Source organism: Phymastichus coffea, unplaced genomic scaffold (genome assembly GCF_024137745.1).
Source record: "Phymastichus coffea isolate CEN01 unplaced genomic scaffold, Cenicafe_Pcof_1.1 PCOF00085, whole genome shotgun sequence".
In the NCBI taxonomy this organism is placed as follows: domain Eukaryota; kingdom Metazoa; phylum Arthropoda; class Insecta; order Hymenoptera; family Eulophidae; genus Phymastichus; species Phymastichus coffea.
This window is the reverse complement of record NW_026706896.1, coordinates 810306-834471: the sequence shown is the minus strand read 5'-3', so window position 1 is coordinate 834471 and position 24166 is coordinate 810306. Positions and strand designations below refer to the sequence as shown.

The 24166-nt window shown below is 40.5% G+C and overlaps 2 protein-coding genes across 6 annotated transcripts in view; one reads left to right on the top strand and one right to left on the bottom strand.

Annotated features, from left to right (window-relative positions):
• LOC131668900 (alpha-2B adrenergic receptor) overlaps positions 1-4733 on the top strand; it is a 35446-nt gene extending 30713 nt beyond the window's left edge. For both annotated transcript variants that reach the window (XM_058943373.1, XM_058943372.1), the window contains exon 3: positions 270-4733. In XM_058943373.1, coding sequence (XP_058799356.1) covers positions 270-2097 — 1828 coding nt within the window. In that variant the 3' untranslated portion in view covers positions 2098-4733. The remainder of the gene's footprint in view (positions 1-269) is intronic.
• A 1268-nt stretch (positions 4734-6001) lies between these two features.
• LOC131668968 (putative metabolite transport protein HI_1104) lies at positions 6002-22960 on the bottom strand. 4 transcript variants are annotated; one of them, XM_058943486.1, is made up of 10 exons: positions 20043-20136; positions 11589-11702; positions 11372-11495; positions 10455-10607; positions 9484-9594; positions 8570-8732; positions 8300-8498; positions 7952-8230; positions 7358-7555; positions 6002-7255 (listed from the first exon to the last, which is right to left on the bottom strand). In XM_058943486.1, the coding sequence occupies exons 2-10, from the start codon at positions 11692-11694 to the stop codon at positions 7068-7070; spliced, it is 1521 nt and encodes a 506-aa protein (XP_058799469.1). In that variant the 5' UTR covers positions 11695-11702; positions 20043-20136; the 3' UTR covers positions 6002-7067. The 4 variants fall into 4 exon arrangements, with proteins under 4 accessions (XP_058799469.1, XP_058799470.1, XP_058799467.1 ...); XM_058943487.1 differs by lacking the exon at positions 20043-20136 and adding an exon at positions 19624-19673; XM_058943484.1 differs by lacking the exon at positions 20043-20136 and adding an exon at positions 18321-18397.
• Positions 22961-24166: the final 1206 nt, after the last annotated feature.

Here is a 24166-nt window from a genome sequence, read left to right as displayed (position 1 = left end):
TGAAAACACATCGCGCACGGCGATGCACTCGCACACTAGCTCAATAAAAAGACGCAAGCGTCATAAGTGGCAATCTAAATATTGAGTCAGACTAAACGGGTCATTCATATTTTCCTTCTCGACGCTGCCTCGTAAGAAACGGCTATGAAAGCTGTGTTCAGTGGCGTGCATTAATTATTTTAACGAGCAACATGTTTTGAAATAAAAAAGGAAAAATCTGTGTTTACCGTCTGAAACGAGGTGCTAACGACGATCCTTGTGTTTCGCAGATTCGTGATGAACCTGATCGCCTCCAACTTGCTGGCGATATTCGTGCTGACGAGTCTGCTGATCACCAACACCTGTCAACTGGACGCCCACACGTGGACTCCGAGTGTCTGCGCCTTATCGGAAGGCGCCACGGCCTTGGTGACCACCTCGTCGATCCTGTCGGTCCTGCTAATCGGAATCGATCAGTACTTGGCAGTAGTGGATCCTCTGCGTTACCGTACTCGTATCGACAAACTCAAGTGCGGCTTACTCATTCTAGCCGTATGGTTGATCGCTTTGACATTCGGATCCTTAGCGAGCTTCAACCCCCAGCCGCGAGGTCTTTGGAAGCTGTGCTCTCCCGGCACCCTCGACGAAACTCAATCGCGAGATTCGACCAACGTAGTGGAATACCAAGACAAGATCCGCGAGCCGATCAACGAGTCGGCCGAGGCAGCCTTTCCAGCCAGTCACGCCGGGGAACCCGACAGCGCCGCGATCAAAGTCAGCTACGGCATGGTGTACGCGCTGTTGTACGCGGTGCTCGGCTACCTCGTGCCGTTCGCCACGATGTGCTGGATCTACGTGAGCATCTACATGGCGGCGCGGCACAACTCGGAGCGCACGAGGCGCACCGGCTCGAGGCCAGTGCTCACCTCGGGCAGCTTCAGCGAGGAGAGCGGACACCGTGGTCCCGACTCGCCGTCGCTCGAGGACGTGCGCCGCATACCCAAAATCTCGTCGTTGTCGTCGATCGACGAGAACAGCGAGGCGACTCCTAGTCAGGCAGAGCCGCCGGTCATCTTCACCGTCGGCAGCCAAGACCACCCAGCCAAAGTTCCTAGCGACCGGCAGCCCGTTGCCGCGGCGGTCGCCGACCATTGCAGCGGCAACGGCGCTGCCAGCGACGAGTCGCGCAAAAACTCGCAGGATCTCACGTACGAGGAGATGATGCTCGGCTGCAAGCATCCCTACGAGTACGAGGACGACGATTTGGTGCGCTCGAGCGACGAGGAGGAAGAGGAGGAGGAGGAGGAGGAGGAGCAGCAGCAGCAGCAGCAGCAGCAGCAGCACCGCGATCATCACGAGTTCGAGCCGCTGTCGTCGGGCGACAGGCCGGCCCAGGGCTCGGTCAGCGTGAACTTCGACCTCGCCGAGAGCGAGCACTCGAGGATGCTCGGCACCCCGGCACAGCCGCCGCCGATCGTCACGATCACGCCGCCGGGCCAGAAGCCAGCCGTGCCACGGGCGCCGAGCAGCAAGACCACTCACAACTACATACACAACCTGAAGCATCGCATCAGCAACGGCTCGCTGTTCAAGTATCGCGAGGAGACGCGGGCCGCTCGCATCAGCGCTCTGGTCATCGTCATGGGCCTGATCTGCTGGACGCCCTACGTGTACGCGCTGCTCTGGAGGAACTTGCAGTCGCAGACGGCTCGATCCGACAAGCTGGACGGCTTGGCGCTCGGGTTCCTCGTGCTCGCCACCTACGTCAGCCCGCTGCTCTTTGGCTACCGCTCGAAGCGGGTCAAGCGCGAGCTGCGCAAATTCTTCTGCTTCAAGCGCGAGCTTTCCTACAAAAACAATCGCAGCTTGATGGCCAAGAAGGTGCTGCGCCGGCGACACAGCGGAGTCACGATACTCGGACAGTTAGCCGGCGACGCAGGGATCGAGCACTCGAGGTACAACATCTTCAACTGCGTCTACGGCAAGAGCAGGTGGCCCAAAGAGAAGGTGCAGTTCGTACAAGTGCCCGAGACTGCATTGGCTGTTGAGACGTGTCGAAGTAGTTTCAGCAGCGGCGCGAGCACGCAGATCTCCAGCACCTCCACCGACGAGTGCTGACGAGTACTGCTGCTCACCTAGACTCAAGCGCGACGGCGATCTCTAGTTTTTTGCCTGTGTGCGCGTGCGAGCGACTCTCGTTGTTCGGATCCTTGAATAATGTATGCTTTCTTTCTTCCTCCCGGTGTCCGAGAGAGCATCAAATTGGAAAATTATGTAAACTAACGGAGATAATGCGATCGACGCTCCGACCAGTTGGTCGTCTATCTTGGCGTACGTGACGAAAAGTGTAACCAATACCGCGAGCGAGAAATACTTCTGTATCGAGAGAGCGTCGCCTCTGCCTCGCGCGAAAACTCGAGTGAAAATGGTTTCCTTGTTAAACCAGCTGTCGCATTATTAAAGTGAATCACGCGCCCGATTTGCGCGTTGCATTTAGAAAGAGAGGCTGAAAGTCAACCGTTGAATGCGTGCGTGTGTGACTGAGTGGCGTGACGCTCTTTCCTTCTCTTCGTCGAGCGCAAAGAGAAACGAAGAGAGCAGCGCGCGTGAATGAACAGAAAAAGATCGTTTCTGCGTAATAACGACATCTTGCGCGTTGTCTCTATTGTAATCCGCCAAGAGAGAGAGAGAGAGAGAGAGAGAGAGAGAGAGAGAGAGAGAGAAAGAGAGAAATTTGGCAAACTGACTCGAAATTGGCGGTACATTATTTAGGCAAAATAAAGATGAAACTTCTCTCTTGGTGTGTATCGTGTGTGCGTGTTCGTCTTCACACTAGTATTAGACATCGTCTCGAGAAATTTTGAGATGGATTCCATGACAGTTCCCATGCTCGATATTCTGATTATTTATTTTGATGTATAATATTTGTTCGCTTTCAAATCGAAACGAGTTTACGACCCATTGGTATGTAATTTCAGCGACGGATAATGTTCTTGATTTTTAGTATTCTTAGCTATAAGTTGCTGATGAATGGTTAGACTTTTTGTACATACTGTGTGAGTGTGTGTATATGTGTGCGGGTGTGTGACGTAAAAATTTTGGGGAAGCAAGCTATATTGGGTGACTAAATGTGCGGTTTACATTCTGTAGGAAATCGTTTTCCTTTTAAAAACGTTTCAGATTTTATCGTATGATAAATTACTTAAAATGGACTGGCAAATGATCGCGTGCTAGTCACTCGTTATCTTACAAGAATAAAACCACGAGTCGAGTACTTAAATTAGATAACGCGTTCAATATACTTGGCAAATCCTAATTTATTTTAGAGCATATTTCATAAAAAATCACTTTGGTAATGTCGTTCTCTTCCATTGTAAATACCATTTTTAACCTCTATGTATTTTTTCAAAAAATCATTGTGTAACCTTTCTATATGACTCGAATCTGTCTTAGTTTTTAAGCATGAGCTTACTTCCCTCTACAATCGACTGTACGATCGTAAATCTATGTTAGACAACCGTTGAAACTTTGGCATGAACTTCCGTTTTTGTACACTTACGTGTGAGAACTCGATTATTGAATACATTATCAAGCGAACAAAGAGACATGAATCACAGAATAAAATAAAACTTGTAACAGGTCTTAGAGTTGCATGAACACTTTAAAAGTCACAGACGAACGTCAGCAGTAAAAATGCCAAAGTAAACGTTGGTTTCAACCTAACGACGCAGTAAATGAACTTTAAAAATAAATTTAAAAGAATCATGTTAAAATATAGATTGATGAAATAAGTAGCCGAATGATATGTCAAGCAGGGATAAAATAATAGACTTGAAACACTTTAGAGTTTGAAAGCATTAAGCTTTCAACTATTGAAAATAGCAAAAAAAAATTGTAAATAATAGAATAAATATATCTAAGTGATTAGATGAAAGCAAAGCTACGCGAAAGTGAACTTTATTATTGACACATGGACAAGCATTTTGCGCATTTTTGCCTTAGAATTAATGGATGTATGTTTAAGTCGATGAGTGTATAGCTTGTTGTCGAACAAATCGACAACGCGAAAAGTTTCATTCTCCTTATAATATGTTCGTCCTCTCTGTCGTCGGCGTTATTTGTAGATATTTTTTTATGCTTACGTCCTTAAGTAATTTTGTATAAGATATCAAACTTCTCATTTCTTCTAGACTGTATTTTTTTGTACATTAGCTCAGTCATCATTATTTATATTTAAGGAACTGTACGTACGGTCGCTGGACGCGGGCATGGGCAATAGTTGGTTTGCGTCCAACTGAATGCACTTTTCGAAGAAACGAAGAAAAAGCGCTTCGAGCTTCCGAGCTTCGAGTTAAAAAAAGTGCCAGAAATTTTTCCGGCCGATGATGACAGAGAACGAAAAAAGCAATAAGCCGTTTCAAAATTGTGCTCAGCTTCACACTTAAACAATTCAATGTTGATGCTAAAAAGCCAAAAAACCTAAAAATACCTGTTCATCAGGTGGAAGCAGAAAGTTTCTTTGGAAATGTTTACGGAAGCGAGAAGAGCGATTTGTAAATATATTGTAAACGACAAGATGCGCATGCTAAAAAAGGAGCGTCGCGACTTTACGGACAGTCTCTTACGAACTTGTGATATATCTTTACACGTCAGCCAATTATGAATAACGAGTCAGCCTTAATTTGTATTAATTAAGAAAGTCCTTAACTTACACGAGACTTAATTAATAAATTATATCTTCCGACAAATTAAAATCAGTCTTCTCTTTTTGAACAAGAGCATACTACAATGTACCCATCCTTCGGACTTTTTTCCCTGGAATTTCCTAATTGCGAAATACGATCGAGTTTAGATCAAGGCGACGCATACATTTATTCAACGTTTAGCACGCATAACGTTTACTTTAATCGACGATAAGATTGGAAACTTGACAAAGACAAAATCAAAATATATCAGTAAAACGAATAGAGGGTTAAAGGAAAACCCCGATTCAAGCTCTGATTCACAGTCAGCTGAGCAATATTTACGAGGCGTAACATTCAGCAGATTCACGCAAGTCCTATCACATTCCGCAAACAGCGTATACACTATTCCGAGCAATTTGGCATGTCCATACGGCCGAAGTAATCGCAGACAGCCGCGCTCAGGGAGAAATTGATCGTCTTATACATTTCATAAATGAGGGTGGAAAAGCGGTATAGTCGCATGAAGCTTCTTGGAGCGCCGCCAAAACTCACTCGAAAGAAAGAGCTTTGGCATGAGTATGAGGCAAAACGCACCGCCGCGCGAAGCCTCCTGGGAGACTCTTTGGCGACCGTCCAAAAAAGCGTGAAAGATGCTTCTCTGGCCCCGGCTTGCTTCCATGACAGCGCGTGCGACTGCATTTTTAAGTAGGTCTTCTTTTACTATCCGCAGCTGAGGATGATTGATTGTTCTTCTGGAGCTTCTTTGCGCGATCGATCAGTGAAAGTTGAATCTACGTTGCAAATTATAATTTTAACGACTTGAGCAAGCAGCACTGCAATATAGTACGCAAAATCTACACTGACAGATGAGAAGTCAAATAGTAAGAGAAAAGTCGATTGAAAAAAATTTGTGTTAGCGATAGTCAATCCAGTGATGCAACAACTCTCTAATAAAAAACAATCGTGTATTTAGTTTGTTATACCGAATGCTCGGCTGTTTGCACTGTCTAGACATGATAAGTTACTGTTAAGAAATCAACTCACTCATGCACAAACATTTCTTATTGATGCAAGTCAACAAAAGAAACGAAGTAAAGAGAAATTGTTTGTAAAATTCAGTTACATAATCGAGAGATCTACGTATGGTATGCATTTATTATTGTACTAGCTAAATATAGTATAAGTGTTTGGTTCTTATATAAAAATATTCAACATTATTACCCAACATAAAAAGTATTTACAATCAATATTTATTAAGATATTATAAACTTACACTCATTTAAGATATGTACAGAGAAAATCAACCGTTTTGTTATAGCAATATTTTTATTTCAGTTCAATTCGTATATTATCAAATTTTCTAATTTTTCATCATTTCTAAAGTGTTTTTCTCTTGAACTTATAATTACAGTTTTTCAAAGATAAAACTTACAACTTACGAAATATAATGTACAAAAAATATTGATCTTTATGATTAACCAGAAAAAATAGTTTTCCTGTTATAAAATAAAAGTAAATGAAATAGAATAGACATATACGGCTAGCTACTAATGATCTTTTCGTCAGAACATTAACTTAGTACTACTATTTAAATTTATTTTCTAAATATGATAGTATATGCAACATGTATTAATTCAAATGAATTTTCAATTACCGAATTTCAATAGTTTAAGACAATTGTAATGATAAAATTTTAAGAACATAAAACTTTTCAATCACTAAATGATAATACTGCAAATAACTTCCACGTTCTATATTTTTCAAGACATTAAAAACTCAAAGCATCTTTTAATTCAAAATTGGTTTTTCAAAACATTTCAAATCATATTCTCCTCAGTATCGTCATGTCTATAAAAATTGAAGAATTACATTATCCAATATTTTTGAAATTTTTTTACTTTCTATTTTTATATGCAACAAATATTTGAAAAATCTGAAATTTAGTTGGTGTATTGTAAACCAAAATTTAATAAAAAAATATAATGTTTTATAATACAATCAAAATTAATTTACCAAACGTTATCACTTACGGATCTATTACAAAAATTTAGCGTTGCACCGAATAGATTTCTCAGAAAGTTTAACTTTACGGAAAAATGTATGGTACAAGTATTTCTTAACTCGAAAAACTACAAATTTAAAAAAAATGTGTACACTTAAAAATAACTATTCATCACAGTTCTCATCGAGTAAGTTACCCCTACAGATATAATCTTGCTCGTAAAAAAATAAATATTACCAAATCCAATCTTGCAAATGTCACATCACACTTATCTTTCACAAAGTATAATTTTTATCTTAATTCTAAATTTGAAATTATTTGATAAAAAACTTTTAATAGGCTTCGAATCTTATTCTGTTTTCGAATTGTTTTTAGTTTGCAAACTGATTGAACACGCGTAATTACAAGTGAGAATTGTCGTAGCTAAGAGACGTTCTAGCAGGTAATCTCGGTAGCTCAAGCGTCGATGTTTTACCTTCGTCGTCGATGTAATTTCTATTGTCATGCCCCTCCACATTTTTAGCGGTATCAGCTTGCTTCGCCGGACCACCAGGCATTAGAAACATTGTCATTAGGAACATAATCGAGCCTGAACATAAGCATTTAAACGTAATTAAAAGATCCTTATCTCACATTTGTACATTAATAAAAGAGAGGTAATCATGATTTTTCCTCGTAAGTTGAAACTTACTAATGGCATAGAATCCAGCGTAGTAGATGTAGAGAGATTCACGGTAACCTATAGCCTTGCTAGTAGGCTCGACGAGTATAGGCAAATTGCCACCGATGTTGTTCATAACGAAGAGGAAAATACCGACTGTTGTCGATCTCATTGACAGTGGGACGATCTCCACGAGTATGGCGAACACGATGCCGAACCACATTTCCGCTATAACAAGAACGGTTATATGTAATCGTTTGATTTCCAATTTCAGGATTTGAAAATAAAAAAATGCAGCAGCAATTTACTCAGAACGTGAACATTACTTCGCCATATCCACGAGCATACGAAGTGTAAATAATGAGTTTTTTTATTATTTTGATTCTGCATAGTAGATGTATGAATTAATGTAAGAGTTTAACATAAATTATATGTCAAGCTATAATTTTCTGGTGGATAATGACGTGAATAATTGTCGATGTGAAAATTGACATAGCAAAAAAAATATACATAAACTCAAGTCCGTTAAATTTATTTATATCGTTCCTGCTTTCATCGACGATTGCTTCATTGCTTAGGGTAAATTTAAATTTAAATTAGCTCATAAGTCAATTAATATCTCACCGAAAAAGTAAGAGATGCCAAGAGTAATCATAGCGCCCGTGGGCGTAAAGTAGACAGAGCCAAAGGCAAAGGGAGTGGCAATGAGCTGGCTAATGGCAAGAACGGCGACACGTGACCTAATTCCCATCTTCGCAACAAATTTATCACTGACGATACCGCCGACTACGACGCCAATACTGCCGATGACAATGGTTACGGCAAACAACCACCATCCGAGGTCATAATCAGGAAAGTACTCTCGATAGAAGAGATCACAATTGTACGCGAAGCACATACCACCTGTAATCATGTATAACTTTGAAGCGCGTTCAAACTATCGAATTTTCTTGTTGAAATGATTTTACTTACCGCAATGCCGAATACTTGCTGCAAGGCAGAGCATGACGATGCGTGGCTGAAATATTACTGACCACAATTTCTGCTTTTTCCCGTCATGCTTAGTTTCTTCACCGATTGTGGTTCTTTCTGGTTCCTTGAGTGTGAATCCAGTCAGAATGGCGACGATTATACCAATAATACCAGCACCGTAGTAGCACACTCTCCAGCCCTGAATAAGACAAATATAACATACATTTTAATGAACAATAATGATATCTTCAAAATTTATCAATGACTTACCAAATCCCATGCATTTATTTCAGGAACATAACGCCCAACTGGAAAGGCGATACCGTAACCACCATAAATACCCCAATTAAAGATCGACATGACTAGACCACGCTTTTCCTCTGAGAACCAATCTGATAATAGACCGGTAGACAGCGGATTACAACCAGCTTCTCTGAAAGAGTTAAAGCACATCGATCATCAAAAGTCCTGTTTTTATTTATTTATTTATTTATTGTTTTTTTTCAATAAAACAAACTTTTTTCCGGATTCAATCTACAACAACAATAAGCTCGACTACTAATGACAGAAATAAGCCAAATTATTCGTCTCTATAATAACGTGTACAGCGTGAATTCTACCGCCTACCAATACAATGAACAAGTAAAAAATTGTTAATCGTTCTCTTTTTCATCACACATAACATTGTAGCACTTTTGTTACACACAATCGACAAAGACAGGAATACACGTATGAAAAGATAATCACGTGCTTCACCCAAAAAAGCCGCGATATAGCGAAAAATTTACGATCGAGACGGATACTAATAAGCTTTCACTTGTAGACGTTTCTATGTCCTTGAGAAAAATTTGAGCTGAGCTTAAAAAAGTGTGACGTACGCGCGCGCGCGAATGCTAAATATGTCAGTCGTGAACGCAATTGAAACGTAAAAAGGTTGTTACGTTTACGCGTTGTTTTTTACAGCGATCACGCGCTAAAAATCACTTTGAGGGAATCATTCATCATTTTCAAAATTATCTTGGGAACACTGTCTTCTGACAAAGCTTTGCTTTCATCGTTATAACCGGATGCGTTTTGTTTTTAATTTACGCCCATTATTTATTTGCGGATTCTCGAAAAGAACGTCGAACGTCATAATATATTGTTTTGCCGATGTAAATTAATTTTGTATAAAGATTACTCACCCGGCAGCGGCAAGCATTCGAAGAAGGACAAGCTGCCAGTACTCTTTGACGGAGCCCATCAATATAATTGCAATGCTAAATATGAGTGTGCAAATAGCCAGCATTCGGACTCTGTAATAATAGAACATTAGTTATTACCGTAACAGTATTAGTGAAAGCTGTTATTTATACAAATAGCAACATCAATCTTATATTGTGTTTCACACACCAAAAGAATGGATAAAACTTATCTCGACCGCGTAGAAGCAAATACCACCTCGCAATGCACGTCCATTTACAGATTTATTATTAAAAAGAGTAGATCTGGAATTGATTACGTGATCGATAGATATATATAAATGCCTAAAATTTTTATTGCGTTAAATGAAGTAATTAAGCGATTTTCATGCCGTTACACAACATCTTACGAGTAACAAAGTGATTTTTCATTCACAGAATTCTCAGAGTGAAAAATGATTAAATTACGAGGATCATCTAAAAATAAAATTTAGTCATTGTCACGCCACAAAATTTAACGTTTCATCAGCGTCTATTCTTTCTTGCGCTGCTAAAAGGAGATTGCATGCCAATTTATTTTAGTTTCGAGTATTCTTGAATGGAATTCCTTCTTGTAAATTATAATCAAAATGACATGCCGTTTAAAATTAAACTTTTTTTAGCATTATCTATTATTTAAATAGAAAACTTTGAAATCAAAAAGTACTGCTGAGTAATTTAAGTCTCTTTTGAATTATTTATGTCTTCAAGGTTAATTAAACGATGCAAGAAATTAAAAAATTTGTCATTCTCTCAAAAATCCAAGCAGCAATAACTAATTTGTCAAAGCCAATCTCGGAGCCAATCGCTTTATGAAATAAACCGCGCCGATTTTATCAAACTACAGCGGAAATATATAAATAACGTATTGGTTAATAGATACAGTACATTTCCTTCATCGATTGTTTGCGCGCGTTTGAAATTTTCGTTCTCACCTGTTGAATCTATCGGCGACGATACCGAGGATGATGCCGAATATCGTGAATACCGCGATGAAGCTCGGCCCAGCCAATATCTGATAGTCCAGTCCCAAGCCATTATAGTTCCACTCGCAGTAGCGCGTGCCATTTAATTCCAAATCCTGGCAGCTATGGTGACAAGGAAAATCGATTAGAGTACTTACTATTAGAGTTTTCACGTTGACTAAATACTCTTTCGAGGAACTCTGAAGAAAAATTGAAATGCAACAATGTAGACTTTACGAGCTTGATAATCATCCAAAGCAATCCAATGTTCCATGAAACAATACTCGTTTCAATGAGAAAATATGGCTGTAAGCATGATCGAATTCGAAAAGCCGCTGCGAACCCTTGATAAGCATTGAATGCTAAGTGCAAGGACGTGTAGCTTTTACGTAATATCATTGTCAGTAATATAGCTGCCCTTTCTGCACGTCGCTCGTCATCGTTTTTCTGCTGCACGCAAAGACAACACATCTGTCGAGCATCGGTTGCATAATTTTGCCGATTGAATGGTGTGTGGCGCAATCGAAGGCGTAGAGTGTCATTGCGTAATTCGATACGGTTAATTCAACGAACGCTCTGACCAGTCTATTATTACTTATGATCTTTCGAATTTACCGATTGATAATTGACAATTTTTAATTGTGTTTTGCTCTGATCTACGCGCGTAACGTTGCGTTCACGAGACAAAGCAGATATAAAATTCAATGCTTGATGTAATAGAGAGCTTGGACAGCGTCAGACTGCATTTGCGTTCAACGACTTTGCAAATCAATGAAAAATTGAACTTTCTGCAAAATCACCGGAAATAGTATAATCCAAGTTGCAATGAGTACAGAGCTAAATATTGACTAGGCAAATTTCTATGTTCCGAGAACGGCAATACTCACACTTCTTCGGTAGTCGCTGTTTCGCATTGAACCGGCAGGTCAATTAGTTCTAAAGTTGTAGAGTTGAATTGGCACGTTATGTCGCCGTAGTGCAAATCAATTGCTGTTTCTTTGCTGGTAACACCTTCGTGACGGAAACATGTAAGTAAATGAATATTCATCTTGCGTGTTAATATTATTAGAGCAGGCGCTGCAATGAATAAAATATTGAACGTACCTATCAGATAGTGACCCAGTTCTCCAATGACGTATCCCAGGGATACTATAATTAATGCGTAAGGTTTGTAAAACAGTTTTATCTGTTCCCTCCACTTGGACAACATTTTGTAGGCTGAAACGCATGAAAAGTACCATGTAATCATTTAGGTTAGCTGCACCGCATTTAGTCGGTTAACATTATTCGGGAAATCTGTTAATAAGCATACACTGAAAATCAATAGCAACGAGAAATCATACTTCAATTCCAAACAACGTTAGGAAAAACGAAGGTACGGCCACAGAGTGTAGCGGGAGCACGAGGAGGGATCGTGCAAAAGAAAAAAAAATGGAAATACGGGCTATGGAATTGTCTCATTCTCAACATTTATGAGTAATACACGAGAGGCACGTGCAAAGGCGTTTTCCCGCTACGGGACCCAACGATTGGCCACTTTTGCAGCGCGCAGCGTCACGCGTTTGCTTTCAAGGCCAATTGCAGGAAACGCAATCGAATTCTAAACTCGCTCGATCGGCGCATTATGGATTTCCATCTCTCGCACGGTCGCTCCTTACATTAGGAATATTATTGTGCATATCAGCTTAGCGCATTTGCAAGTTCAATTGGATCTTGCTGAATGCACGCTTGAGTGAATATGTAAGCCTCTGATAAGGCGGATCTAATTGGTGTAGTCGTGACGATTGTTGCACACAGAATTGGATTTGGTTTCATTTCTTTTCGGTGGGATTTCAGAGTAACGACAAGTGAAATCGATAGACGCGTTTATTTTTAAGCTACAACTGGCATTTACATGGGAATAGTTTTCCCTAATGAAATTCATTAGCGAGGCTGATTACGCGCATGAAAAGTCTAGCGTGCGCTTATCCTACGATGGTCATTTCTACGGTCAATAAAGAGAACGAAAATAGCCAAGCAAGAACATAATAATCATCGGCAATTAACGCACGCGCGTATCCATCTGAGCGTGCATTCCCGGGGAATGTATTTAATTGCTCGTGGATTCGTCCAACGCATCGCTGGTATAATCTCGTGCGTGCTAAGTTGGTAATGTAGATGCGCACGGCTATCCTTGAGCCAGAATCGGTCAAATGGAACGATATAATTATAATAATAATAATAATAATAAATTGAATAATGAAAAAAGCGCGCAGTGTAACGGCGCGACAGGTCATATACTTAGCATTGTCTTTCCGAGCGACTTAGCCTGGCTTCATATCTCAAGCCAGGCTTTAAGGTAATCAGATGTAAGGAGAACGAGCCCAAGCGCGCGGTTTTTGCTACGACCGCGCGAACGTTTTTTAGCGGTTAACGCGTCAACCCGACCACCTGCCGTCTCTGCTTTGCTCTCTCGTCGTGGCTTGGAAATGACGGAGCGTCTTATTTATCGCGCGACGGCTAATTATTGAATTATATCCATTTATAATCGATTTGTCGAGCGATAATGTCAATCATTACTTGCACTTTTTTTTCAGTCGAGATGCTCGCTGTATCGTTGAAATACAACGTATTAGTCTGCTATCCACAGAAATGCGTCTCGTTATCACTGTTACTTTGAATGTAGCTGGCTAATCAAACAAAATTATTATTTCATGTTCGCTCGCATAAATCATCTAATGCTATTTATGTTCTTCCTTCGAAATTAGAATGGAAAAGGAATTTTATAGCAGTGAATTCTAATTGGAGTTTGTATAGGAGATTATATGCGATACGTCCATAAAAAATACAATGTATCACTTGATATACGACCATTACTTATTGAGAGCGACAATCATTCACTTTGTATTTTGAAAGATGACAGAGCATTATTTACTTTTATAAAAGAAGGCTCGATAATTTTTCGCGATGTAGAGCAGGATGGTGTTAAAAAGTTTAGTTTCCGAAGCTACTTTCCAAGTATTTTTTTCCCAAGCGGCGGCGCGCGGCCTTGATAAAGAATTCAAATAGGGCATACACATCACACACAACGTGGACCTCTTTTAAATAAAGACTAAAACCCAACGCAATTATAAAAAGACGCAGACAATGCTTGCGCAAAAAAAGAAACAGAGAGAGAAAGAGAGAGAGAGATTGAAAAGGATGACTCGTCTATATCATATAAGTATACACACCTGGTGTGTACGCGTGGCTACTTCTGTAAGTTCACGGCCGCCGAATAGAGTAGCGGGAAGGTGAGGGGGCGAGGTCGCGCGCGAGAAGAAGAGCTATGGCGCAGATTCGCAGCACACCGACAGAAAACACGGAGGATCGCTTTCGTCGGGTATAATCGAATAGACATCGAGCTCTTCACCAAGCTGGACCAATTACTCGCGCTTTCAAGGGGATGCTACCGAGAAACGCGCCAGAGATACATTGCTGAAAAATGATCGCGACGCATTTCTAACGATTCCAACGCTGTACTCTGCTTGTTTAGTCAACATGTCTTTTTCCTTTTCTTCTGTTTCACCGCCCTTTTCTTAATGCATTCGCAGATATTGATAACGGCTTTCCTTGAGAGTGTCAGTTAATTTAGTTCGTGGCGCGCGAGGAAAAATGTTCGATAGGAATAAAAAAAATGAAAAGAAGACATTGAGAAGCGGTAAATGAGACCATTAAAAGCAACAATAAAGGCACGCGCCGTTCGAGCGAATGTTGCGCAGTTCGCCGATTATCTAATATCGTGATTCGCCTTTTTTCACACACCAAAAACCACATGCGACTTTGCGACTGATAAGAGCAAAGTGACGATCGATAAAGAACGCTTCGTCTTCGTGCGTCTTCCAAGGAGGAAAAAACGCAGCGAAATTAGTCTTATCAATATTTACAAATATTAAGTGAAACAGCTAGCGCTTTTTTTAGTAGCTTGAAATTGAAGTTGAATGATAACGATGGAAGTGCTAAACACATTGTTAACTTTGTGGATCATGATTCCGACGCGTGACTATGCTATCGTTTCGACAATGGTGAGTGGCGAAGCAATGCAATCGCGAATATCTGACAGAACCAACCAACTTTTACTTCCTATTAGAATATATGTAAGTACACAAAAATAACGTACAAAGTAGATTGTCAGCATATGCTGCTTCTGCATTGTTAACGTACGCGTATGAAAATTGCATATTAAAGAAACACGTTTCAAGCCGCTATCTTTTACGCAATAACTGCTAAAGCGAATATCTAAGCGATCAATTCTATAATTAAGTATGAACGCAAGTTCGTGCAATAGCTTTAATTGATGTCGCGCTTGCAGATGAAAAAGCACGGCCGAACGTATTTAAAAAAATTTAACGGACGATCAAAACCGAGCGAGTTGCGATGCGAAATAATTAAAATCCAAAGCCAGACAGCCAATGGGAGGAAGTACGAGGCACCGATAATCTTAGAATGTTCAATGAAATGACAGTCAGCGCCAAGTCTGCGCGAAGGATTTCGCAAAACGAAGTGCCGCTTCGAAGCGATACAGTGCAACTCGTCCGATCGTGTGTTAACGGCTCGTCGCTTGACCCCGAAAAAGAAAAACGGAAAATCTATGTAACACCTGCATTGCTTCGCAACCTCGTATAGCTTGTCATATGATAACGCCGTTTTTTCCTTTCTCTCTCTCTTCTATTTTTTTTTAATGACTCTCTCATCTAACATCCTGTCCTTAAATTGATTTACTCGCTACTGTCGGCAATAATAGTCGTTGTTTTTCATACTACGACCAATTTTTCCATTGAAAAAAATGAACAATGATCAGAGTAGAACATCCAAACTTGTAAAATAATTAACCCAGTCGTTAAAGTAATAATGACCATCCAACAAAGGTATTCGAGTTTATTACTGAGAAATACATGAAAAATTATGAAATGAAGCAATCGGACGGCAATGGTAGCCTGCAATTGACATAAACATGATGAATATGCATAAAACAAATGAGAAAGCTGAAACTAAGGGCAGTGCGCAAAGAAAAGGATCAAGGACATTTTGACGCGTAGTGTATCTAGAAATAAAAGAGAACGAAGCCCCCTATGCTCGAAACAAGGTTGAACTCACTTTTCTAACGCGTTCCATCTTACACTTAATTTTTTTAACGTTCTTAGAACGTTAGTGAGCAGTTATAGATCACACACGGCAATTAAGGAATACGGGCGGATTATCAAGCTTCGATATCATACGCGCAGGCGTCAAATGATTAAATGAATTGCAAGGTCGTCGCTATCAACCGACCTTCTAACTCTTTCTCTTCCTCTCTCCTTCTCGTTTGCAATTATTGCTCACTTGCCCACGGTCAATTGCTCGGTAAATCGAATTTCCCGAGCGATGCTTTCAGAGAAGAATAGAATCTGTGTCGACGACGGCTTGATTTTTTCTCTTTCTTGGCGTCACTTGAACTATTTGGCGTGGGTGTCGAATCGAACCCGACAGAAGGGTTCTCCGACTTACGATTGCACAATTTACAATTTAATTAATTAAGGATCTACACTCGAAAGTACAGTCAACTTGGACTCGCTGGAACATGCAGCTGCTTATTCGTAGCCGCGTAGACTAACCCGCAACCATTAATTGCTATTCCGTAGACGAGTGTTTGTTTACTCCGCAAGCGGTAAGATCATTCTTTTTACGGCGTAGCGTTTAAAAAGAAACGCGCCTTTTTCTCACAATTACAGTAAAGCGCGAGGCGTAAACGCGCAGCCATATAACGAAAACGCCAATAAGTAATTTTCTCAATTGAAAGGCACGCGGAACTCCATGTTCGCGTAATAACAATTAAAAACCGGAAAACTCACGCGCGGGCATTTCGTTGATGCAGAGTTATGTTAAGTCCGCGGCCCAAGGCTGATTCTTGTAAATCTACGGCGTGAAATGCATATAAAAGTTGTAAGCGCGGTGTCATGATGAACAGAACGAGGAAATGTGTGTAGCGCGTCACGTGCGAATGTGTATTTGTTAACTTGAAGCAGGAACTCTTGACTAAAGCCTGCAAACAATCGATCGCCTCGTTATTTCCTTCGGGGGATGTGATTTTCATACTGAAATCGGGCTGGAGCATTAAAGAATCGATTTGGCCCTAGAACCAATTGCGAAACTGGCAAATAGGTATGCAAATATAAATTTTGTTTCTACCGTGTAAGGCGCTGGGATTTTCAGATTGGCTTGGGAGCAAAAGAACAGAGAAACACACTCCCCTATTATACACATAATGACCAGAGAGAGGTTCGGAATGCTTGCTACATACATTTCCAGAGCGACTATTGAATAGTCAAGCCGCATGCGGTATCTCCTAGCGATCATGTAATTATACTCACCCATTCAGGCGAAAAACTGAAAAAAAATACAAGCGCATCAACCGCGCAAGCCACGAACAATTTGGTTCGGAAGCAGAGCTCGTCGCGCGGTCATATCTACCGCTGTTGTTGCTTTCAAGTTTATCGAAGGCGCTCAAGATCAAACAGCTCTCCGTTTGGTCGTTTTGTAGAATTATCGCGCAGACACACACGAGTACGAGGTACTTGCAAGAGAATCTAACAATCACTCGAAATGCAAATGGCCAGCTCTAGCCTGGGTGCATTTGCGACGGGATCGATAGCCGAAGCCCAAATTGGACTCTTGTCGACGCATTCTCCGTGTCTAATCGAAGGAATCCCAGCTCACGAGCAACGTTTGGCATTGTTCGAGAGTGTAGAGTCGAACAGCCGGATCTATATGCGCGCACAAGGGCTCTGCACTCGCCTCTCCTTGACATTTGCGCCGATTGACCCATTCGATCCAAGCACCTCGTATGTACGCGCATTATCCGCATAGACAACTCGCAGAATTCTAACGACATAACGGCGTCCCGTTTCATTTATGCAATAATTTTCACTATATTTCCCGTCCACCCATTTAATTTCTAATATTTGCTTAATGGTGGCTATTAGAATGCAGCGACGAACTCTACATAGAATATGCAAGCTAATAGTTTCCAAGATACTCTAATGAGGCTATAACAAATTACGAAATGATATAATAAACGAAGCCACGCATAAGCCACGCATTTCATTCTTGATCAGCATAAAATCTTCAATAAACATTAATTATTCATTTGCAACGTTACGATGATTCCAAATAAATTACTTAACCTGTGTGCAGTTCAGGTGCAGCAATACGACTACGAAAGCATCCGAAGAATGAAGAAGCAGGCAGAGAAGAGAAAAAATGTCGTCGAAAGACTTTCGCATCGGCAAAAAGAGAGTGCTATTAGCCAGCTCGGGCAGCTGTGAAAATCCGATTGACAATGAAAAGCCAAGCCCTGGGCACGCTCGATTAGGCGGCGATCGGCGACAAAGCTCGCGCAGTAGCACGCGAGCGCGCCAATCAATTACGCGTCGCGAGCGGCGATATCGCGTCGCTATCCGAAAGTGAACGCCCGGGACGGCAGACGGAATGCGAAAATCGCGGCTGCGAGCGCTGCGCGCGTCGACACAGGCCGAGAGACAAGCCATCGGCACGCGCTCTCTTCCTTGGACATGCACTTTGAGGCTGTCGGCTGGCGCGAGGCTTTCGTCAATTGTTACGCAGCCCGTTCGCTCTATCTATAGCTGGTAATGGTTGCGCACGTGTGCTTAAGTAATTGATGCGTATAGCGCGTAATCCCGCGCTAGCTTGCGAATCGTGATACTAATAGCTCATATAGTGAGCTGCTATTTACAATTGTAATGAGAAAATTTAATTCGCTGCAATTCACTTTTATTAATGCAGGTACTCAATGTAGGTGTAAATTACCCGTTTTCTTACAATAAAAAATCCGTATGGGATGCTTTTGCGAATCGCACGGTTGACCATCGTCTGCAAACTAGAAAAATGGACTTTGGCTCTCTAGAGAAAAGAAGCTGTGAATCAATCAATTTATCACAACTTATTTAGGTAATATGTTCTCGTATTAGAAAAAACAGATGTAATACAACTCGTCCTTGACATATATTTTAGTTTTTCCATCAAACGCAATGAGTTACCTAATGTCAATTGAAACTACATATAACAGACTTGCATGGAGTCTCATTCAAGTTTACATTTTAACTTTTACATAAAAGTTCAATTGACGTAGTTTTTTAACTATCCGTATACTGATTGCTCTAATTTGTGTAAAGTTCTAACTTGTGCTGCTTATTATGAATTTTAATAGCACAATAATATTTTTCATTTTAAAGGATTATTTACAATTTGCAATATTAATTTTACGAGTTTTAAAACTTGACAGAACAGTTAAGAACGATAATAATTAAACGCAAGTCACGTAAATACGAAAGAAAAACTGCAAATGCAGACTCGATAAAATTTCATTGTATTGATGGTAATCGTCATGAGATTTTAATGAAAGACACTCGAAACGCATACAGCATTAAAATGCACTAGGATTTTCCACGAGGGGTGGTGGAGTATGGTAACGACGAAACGTTAGAAAATTAAATGGTCGCACGCCTTCCACACATTTTGCATTTTAATCGCGTAATTTAATGTTCAATTGGGTGACTGCATTCGACGAAGATCCGTTATCGATTACAAATGAACTTTATTCGAGTTAGCAGTGCTGGTGTAGGCGATGACATGCCTTCGATCGCCAAAGAAAACCAGCGCGATAATGCATTACACGGTGCCGGCTATACAGCTTGATCGTTAATAAATTGAAGCTGTGTTTAATGCGAAGGATTTGATAAAGTTTTTCTACGTTCGCTTGTTTCAACATTTTTCGGTATTTAACAATTGTACGAGCATCCGTGTATATGAATAACAAATGCTTTGCGAAGCTTATGCATTTTTCATTAGAATTTCGTCAGCCAACTCTTTATGTGTGTAGCCTTGCAAAAACTGTACGTGTAACTGTCGACTTTCAATTATAATCGGAGAAGAATAAAAATAGAATAATGGTACCGGATGCGTTTCGATTGAAGAAAATTAAAAGAAGAATTGACGGAATAATGAACCGGCGACGTACAAAGATTTATGCGCCAATCAACGCACTTGACATTGTATCGAACGGTGTACTGATGATTTTCTTACATCACTTTACACGTTACGCAAGGACTTTTCTGATACTCACTAAATGCATTTCGCCTCGAATATGATTTTCATGGGTGTACGGGGCTCAATCAACGTTACTGTCAAGCGGACAATGACTGCCAGTAATCAGTCCATCTCTTCGCATTGTGCAAGTTTCCTCTAACCGTTTCGCGAGCGTCGTTCATTTAATCTTGCGAACTCATCAGTGGCGCGATGGTGTCTCAGTAATAAAAGCTGTAGGCTCTTTACGTAATACAAGCTCCGACTTCGTCAAAGACTAATAAAAATAAGCCAGCGGCCAATTACTCGGCAATAATTCGATGCTAAATATACGCATCAATAGCGCCCAATGAATAATGACTGCCGCGTGTCATTTAGCTAAAGCCCGTCTGATGCAGGATGCCGAACAAACGCACTCGTTCGATTGAAATGTCATCCTTTCGAAAATTTAATCATTACATTTTCCCAAAGACTTTAACACCAATTTTCACAGATACCCAATCTCCATTAATACCCGTGAAAATGCCTCTCCCCGGTCAAATTGCGAAAACCAGAGCCTTGTTACCGAGCGCACGGTGCTTTTCAATTAACAAAATTAAACTGCGGAGCGTTTTAATTTGCGCGTGCCGTCAAAATAATTGGCTGCCAAGGTGGCATCCGTTTTATTCGGATTGCACGTGATGCAACGAAACGGGCGACTAAAGCATTACATCAGCGAGCCGCCCATCCCGAAAAACATTGGCGTTGCGTCAAGCGAGTCTGCGCATGACACCCCATTTCGCCGAAGGACTTATCCACAATCAAGGGTATATTGGCCGACCTACAAAACTAGAGCGCGCGCGCGTACAATCGTATAAGCACATTGCGTACGCGCGTTTGTTTGTGTCAACACGATGCACATACGACGCCCACACCACACAGGTCACTCAGCGGCGTCCTTCCACAGGACATTACACCTGTCATCTGATTAATATCACTGTTGTTGGCATGTGTGGCATTGACTCGCAAACGCGTTTATATGGGTAATGATGATCTCCGCGAATCGCTTTTATAGATTGTATGTAAGTATACAGTGACGAGTGCGAATTACCTGCAGAGCGAGCCGTCATTTCTTTAGTTATTCGAGCGCTTAATTAATTGATTTGCATTATTCCCTGTCAGTCTGGTGTTAAACTAATGATGACAGATGTCAGATTGGAGCTGGCTTACCGCACTCTTTTCTTTTTTTTCTTTATCCAATCGGTTTCAATCCATTTCTACATTTTTCTATAAATTAAGTGTTATTGTATGATAACTACGAGCGAGTTTTTATGGCAAATCGTATAACGCGCTTATCGTTGACTTGTACTACTTGCTTTGAATCCGCGAGTGGTTAGGTGTGTTAGTGTTTCAATCTGAATAATTAAATGATCCGATAACTTTTTACTCGTGAAATATTATTCTAGAATGTCGTGCTTATGAATTTATTTATATTGAATGAAAAATAAGTATACATGACTATTGCAGGACACACCCGATGATTTTCATTGACATCATAAATTAGCTCTTAACTATAGCACGCTATCTTAGCTATCTTGCAATAGTGATTCTAATAAACTTACAAACATCAAAATAACTTAAATTTTCAACAGAGAGCCAGTAGAAGTTTGTTAAAAATGGAGTATAGTGCATTTTTTTCTTTGAAATAATATTTTCGTAACTTCGCGTACAATGTTTAACGAACCTTTTCATTTCGGTAATTCCCATGCCCCGTATATATACATGCAAATTCTGGAAATGCTTCTCTCATTATTGTGTATCACATACGATGGTGCACGTCCGCGATAATACCAATCATCATCTATATCAATAATGAACTTCGGTTTTTCTGGTAATATATTTTGTGGTATATTCACTCAATGACTATAAATTAACTTACATAATTTTTTTTTGTTGACTCGGTACTTAGTAACGTAAAATTCCGGAGCCAAGAGTTTTCTCATGAACTCGTTCTTACCAAAGTATTACAAAACGATCAATTGAATGTTAGATGCAGGTATTTGTATCTGCTCTCTCCCATGTTATTTTGTATACACACACGCATAAACACAAATGGAATGTACACGAGAGGCGACGGATTAGCGCAATCGTATAAATAGACAAGGCGGACGGCTTCCCGTGAACATGTATGTAGCTCGGATCGTTTCATCTGTGTAAACGATGGATTCGTGTGCCGACGATTTTTTTCCCTTCGATTCTTAATTGAAACCTTAGCATTCCTAATGGCTATCATCGACGTCTTTTCGCGCGCACCTAGGAGACAATCAATTGCCACTGCTTCTTTTTTTGTTGTCGGCTATTAGTTTTTTTTTTCCAATAACTGGAGCTAAAGTGTCGATACTTGCTACTCACTTACGTGATTTATTGTTCCGTCGATAAAGCCAGCAGAGCAAGAAATTATTTACCGGATCGATGTAATTTCGGATATGTTCCCTAACTTTTTTTCTTGTTAAGCTTTAATTTAGGAAATCATCACAAATGCCTCGACAAGAAAAGGTTGTTCGATGATATTTTTTCTTGAAATATAGGTCAACATTTCTTTTCTGATTTCTCGTAATGACGATCATGAGAAGAACTTATTTTGTAATTATCAGTCAACTTGGAAAGTAGAAAAGAAAATGATGACGTGATACTCTCGAATGTCCTCATATCTCCTATAACGCACTGATGAGTTTTAACAATTCGAAGGAAAGCAATTTTGTATGACAGACAAATGATTACATCAATTTGTATCTCAACTGTAATTGTCACCATGAGACCTGACAGCTAAGAAGAAAACAAACGTTTTTTCAAGACGGACTCTATGATTACGATAGTTTATATTTTTTATGATCATTAGAAACTATTACGTAATCAATGAAACGTTGGAAAAACATTAATCAAATATGATTGCTACGTGATTACAGTTTCAAATAATACACGTGCGATAACTTCTAACGGAATTTATGACGTTATTTTTTAATGAAAATAAGCTAAAATATTATAAAAAAGCTTACAGACCGCATTCATCCATAAACCATAGTAATACGTATCGACGGTCCCGGGACAACTTTGTCAATGACACTGAACTTCTCGTGCCAGTGATCGCAGTCGGACAAAACTTGCGAAGCTCAAAACTGTAACAACAGAGAATATAACTCACCGGTCCACTGAACTTCTCCTCTGACCAGAGAACAACAACAATAACTGCGGCGAGTGTCGGAAAACTAACAATAGAAATGTTCACTGGAGGGCACTTTGTTTAGCTCATCTGAGCGAGCTTTCACTCTCTCTTTCTCGCACCGCCTATATAGAGGTACATAAAACACGCGCTCTGACCCTCACAGAGTGACTCGAGGGATCGGAGGCTCAAGTAGAACTCGACGTCCACGAGTGAAGCGGTTTATATACAAGAAAAGCGCCGGACGATTGATCCTTCGCTCTCTGTCAGAGTCGCGGTCCGCGAGAACAAGGGAAGGGGACGACAGACACATGTGCTACTCGCCGACTATAGGCTTCCTCCTCACCCGAGCATTATATAGTGGGAGCCTATATTACTCTGCGATCTTTGACTTTCAAGGCCGCTAATGAGCTACGCTCAGCCGGCAGTTCTACTCGCCATTCGAGCGAGCTCCTCTTGGCTTTTCATCTCCAGCTGCATTTCGAGAGATCTTTTCGAACGGATGAATGTCGCGATTGCACAGAAGACAATACATGTGAAAATGATTCCCTCTTGAGATGCACGTGCACGCTACGGTAAAAGCATCACGGGTTCGAAGAAAAACCTCAGTCGCAAGTCGGTATTTCACGGGTATCGCTTTTGCCTAATGCCCAATCGAAACTCACCGTACGCACATTTCCAGTGATTCCCGTGGCGTTATAATTTTCCATCGTATTTTAGATGGTTCGCTGCTTCGAGTGTCATATCATTTGCTTTTACTACCAAAGTTTTTATGCCATTCAAATTCGCATTTGTTACATAACATATATGACCATTCGAGTAAGCCAAATATTGTCTTTCTCATTTCAAGTTTTCTTGTAAAACACAAGCAACTTACGATACATTTGGTCCTAGTAGAAACCTAATAGTTATCGCGTCGGATTATCGTAGTCTTATGGCAAATTCGATAGTCGATGATGCAATCTCCTGAAGAAAAAAGTATTGTCTTCGATCGTTTCACGCTCTATTGGAAATGGCAACGAGCAGAACGACATAAAAGGGACGCTGACGATACAAATGTGAACGGCCGAAAAGAATCCGTGCAAATGATTATGAGTAAACATGTGATTGTTTCATGTTACATTAACGTAAGAAGAAAACTGATTAACCTTTGAATAAATTATAGTATAACGCATATTGCATATCATAAAAAGAATGTACTTTCCATATGTAAAATGACATGACTGCTTGAAGAATATAGTTTGACCTACACTATAGAGCAAATAATTCATTTTTCTTTTATGATATCCGCCGTACTATACATTGTTGTGCCAGTTTAATTATGCTCTATTGTAAGGCGCAGTATCAGCGAGAAGTCCAAGTTTTCTTGATTAAAGGACCCTTT

What these genes read in the sequence shown, in the direction of transcription:
- LOC131668968 (XM_058943483.1), bottom strand. Translation starts at nt 11,694, where the DNA reads ATGTTGTCCAAGTGGAGGGAACAGATAAAACTGTTTTACAAACCTTAC. An exon ending in AGCAAGTATTCGGCATTGCG is followed by an intron (nt 8,231 to 8,299) that starts GTAAGTAAAATC and finishes ACATGATTACAG; the next exon opens with GTGGTATGTGCTTCGCGTAC. An exon ending in TGGCATCTCTTACTTTTTCG is followed by an intron (nt 7,556 to 7,951) that starts GTGAGATATTAA and finishes TTCTTGTTATAG; the next exon opens with CGGAAATGTGGTTCGGCATC.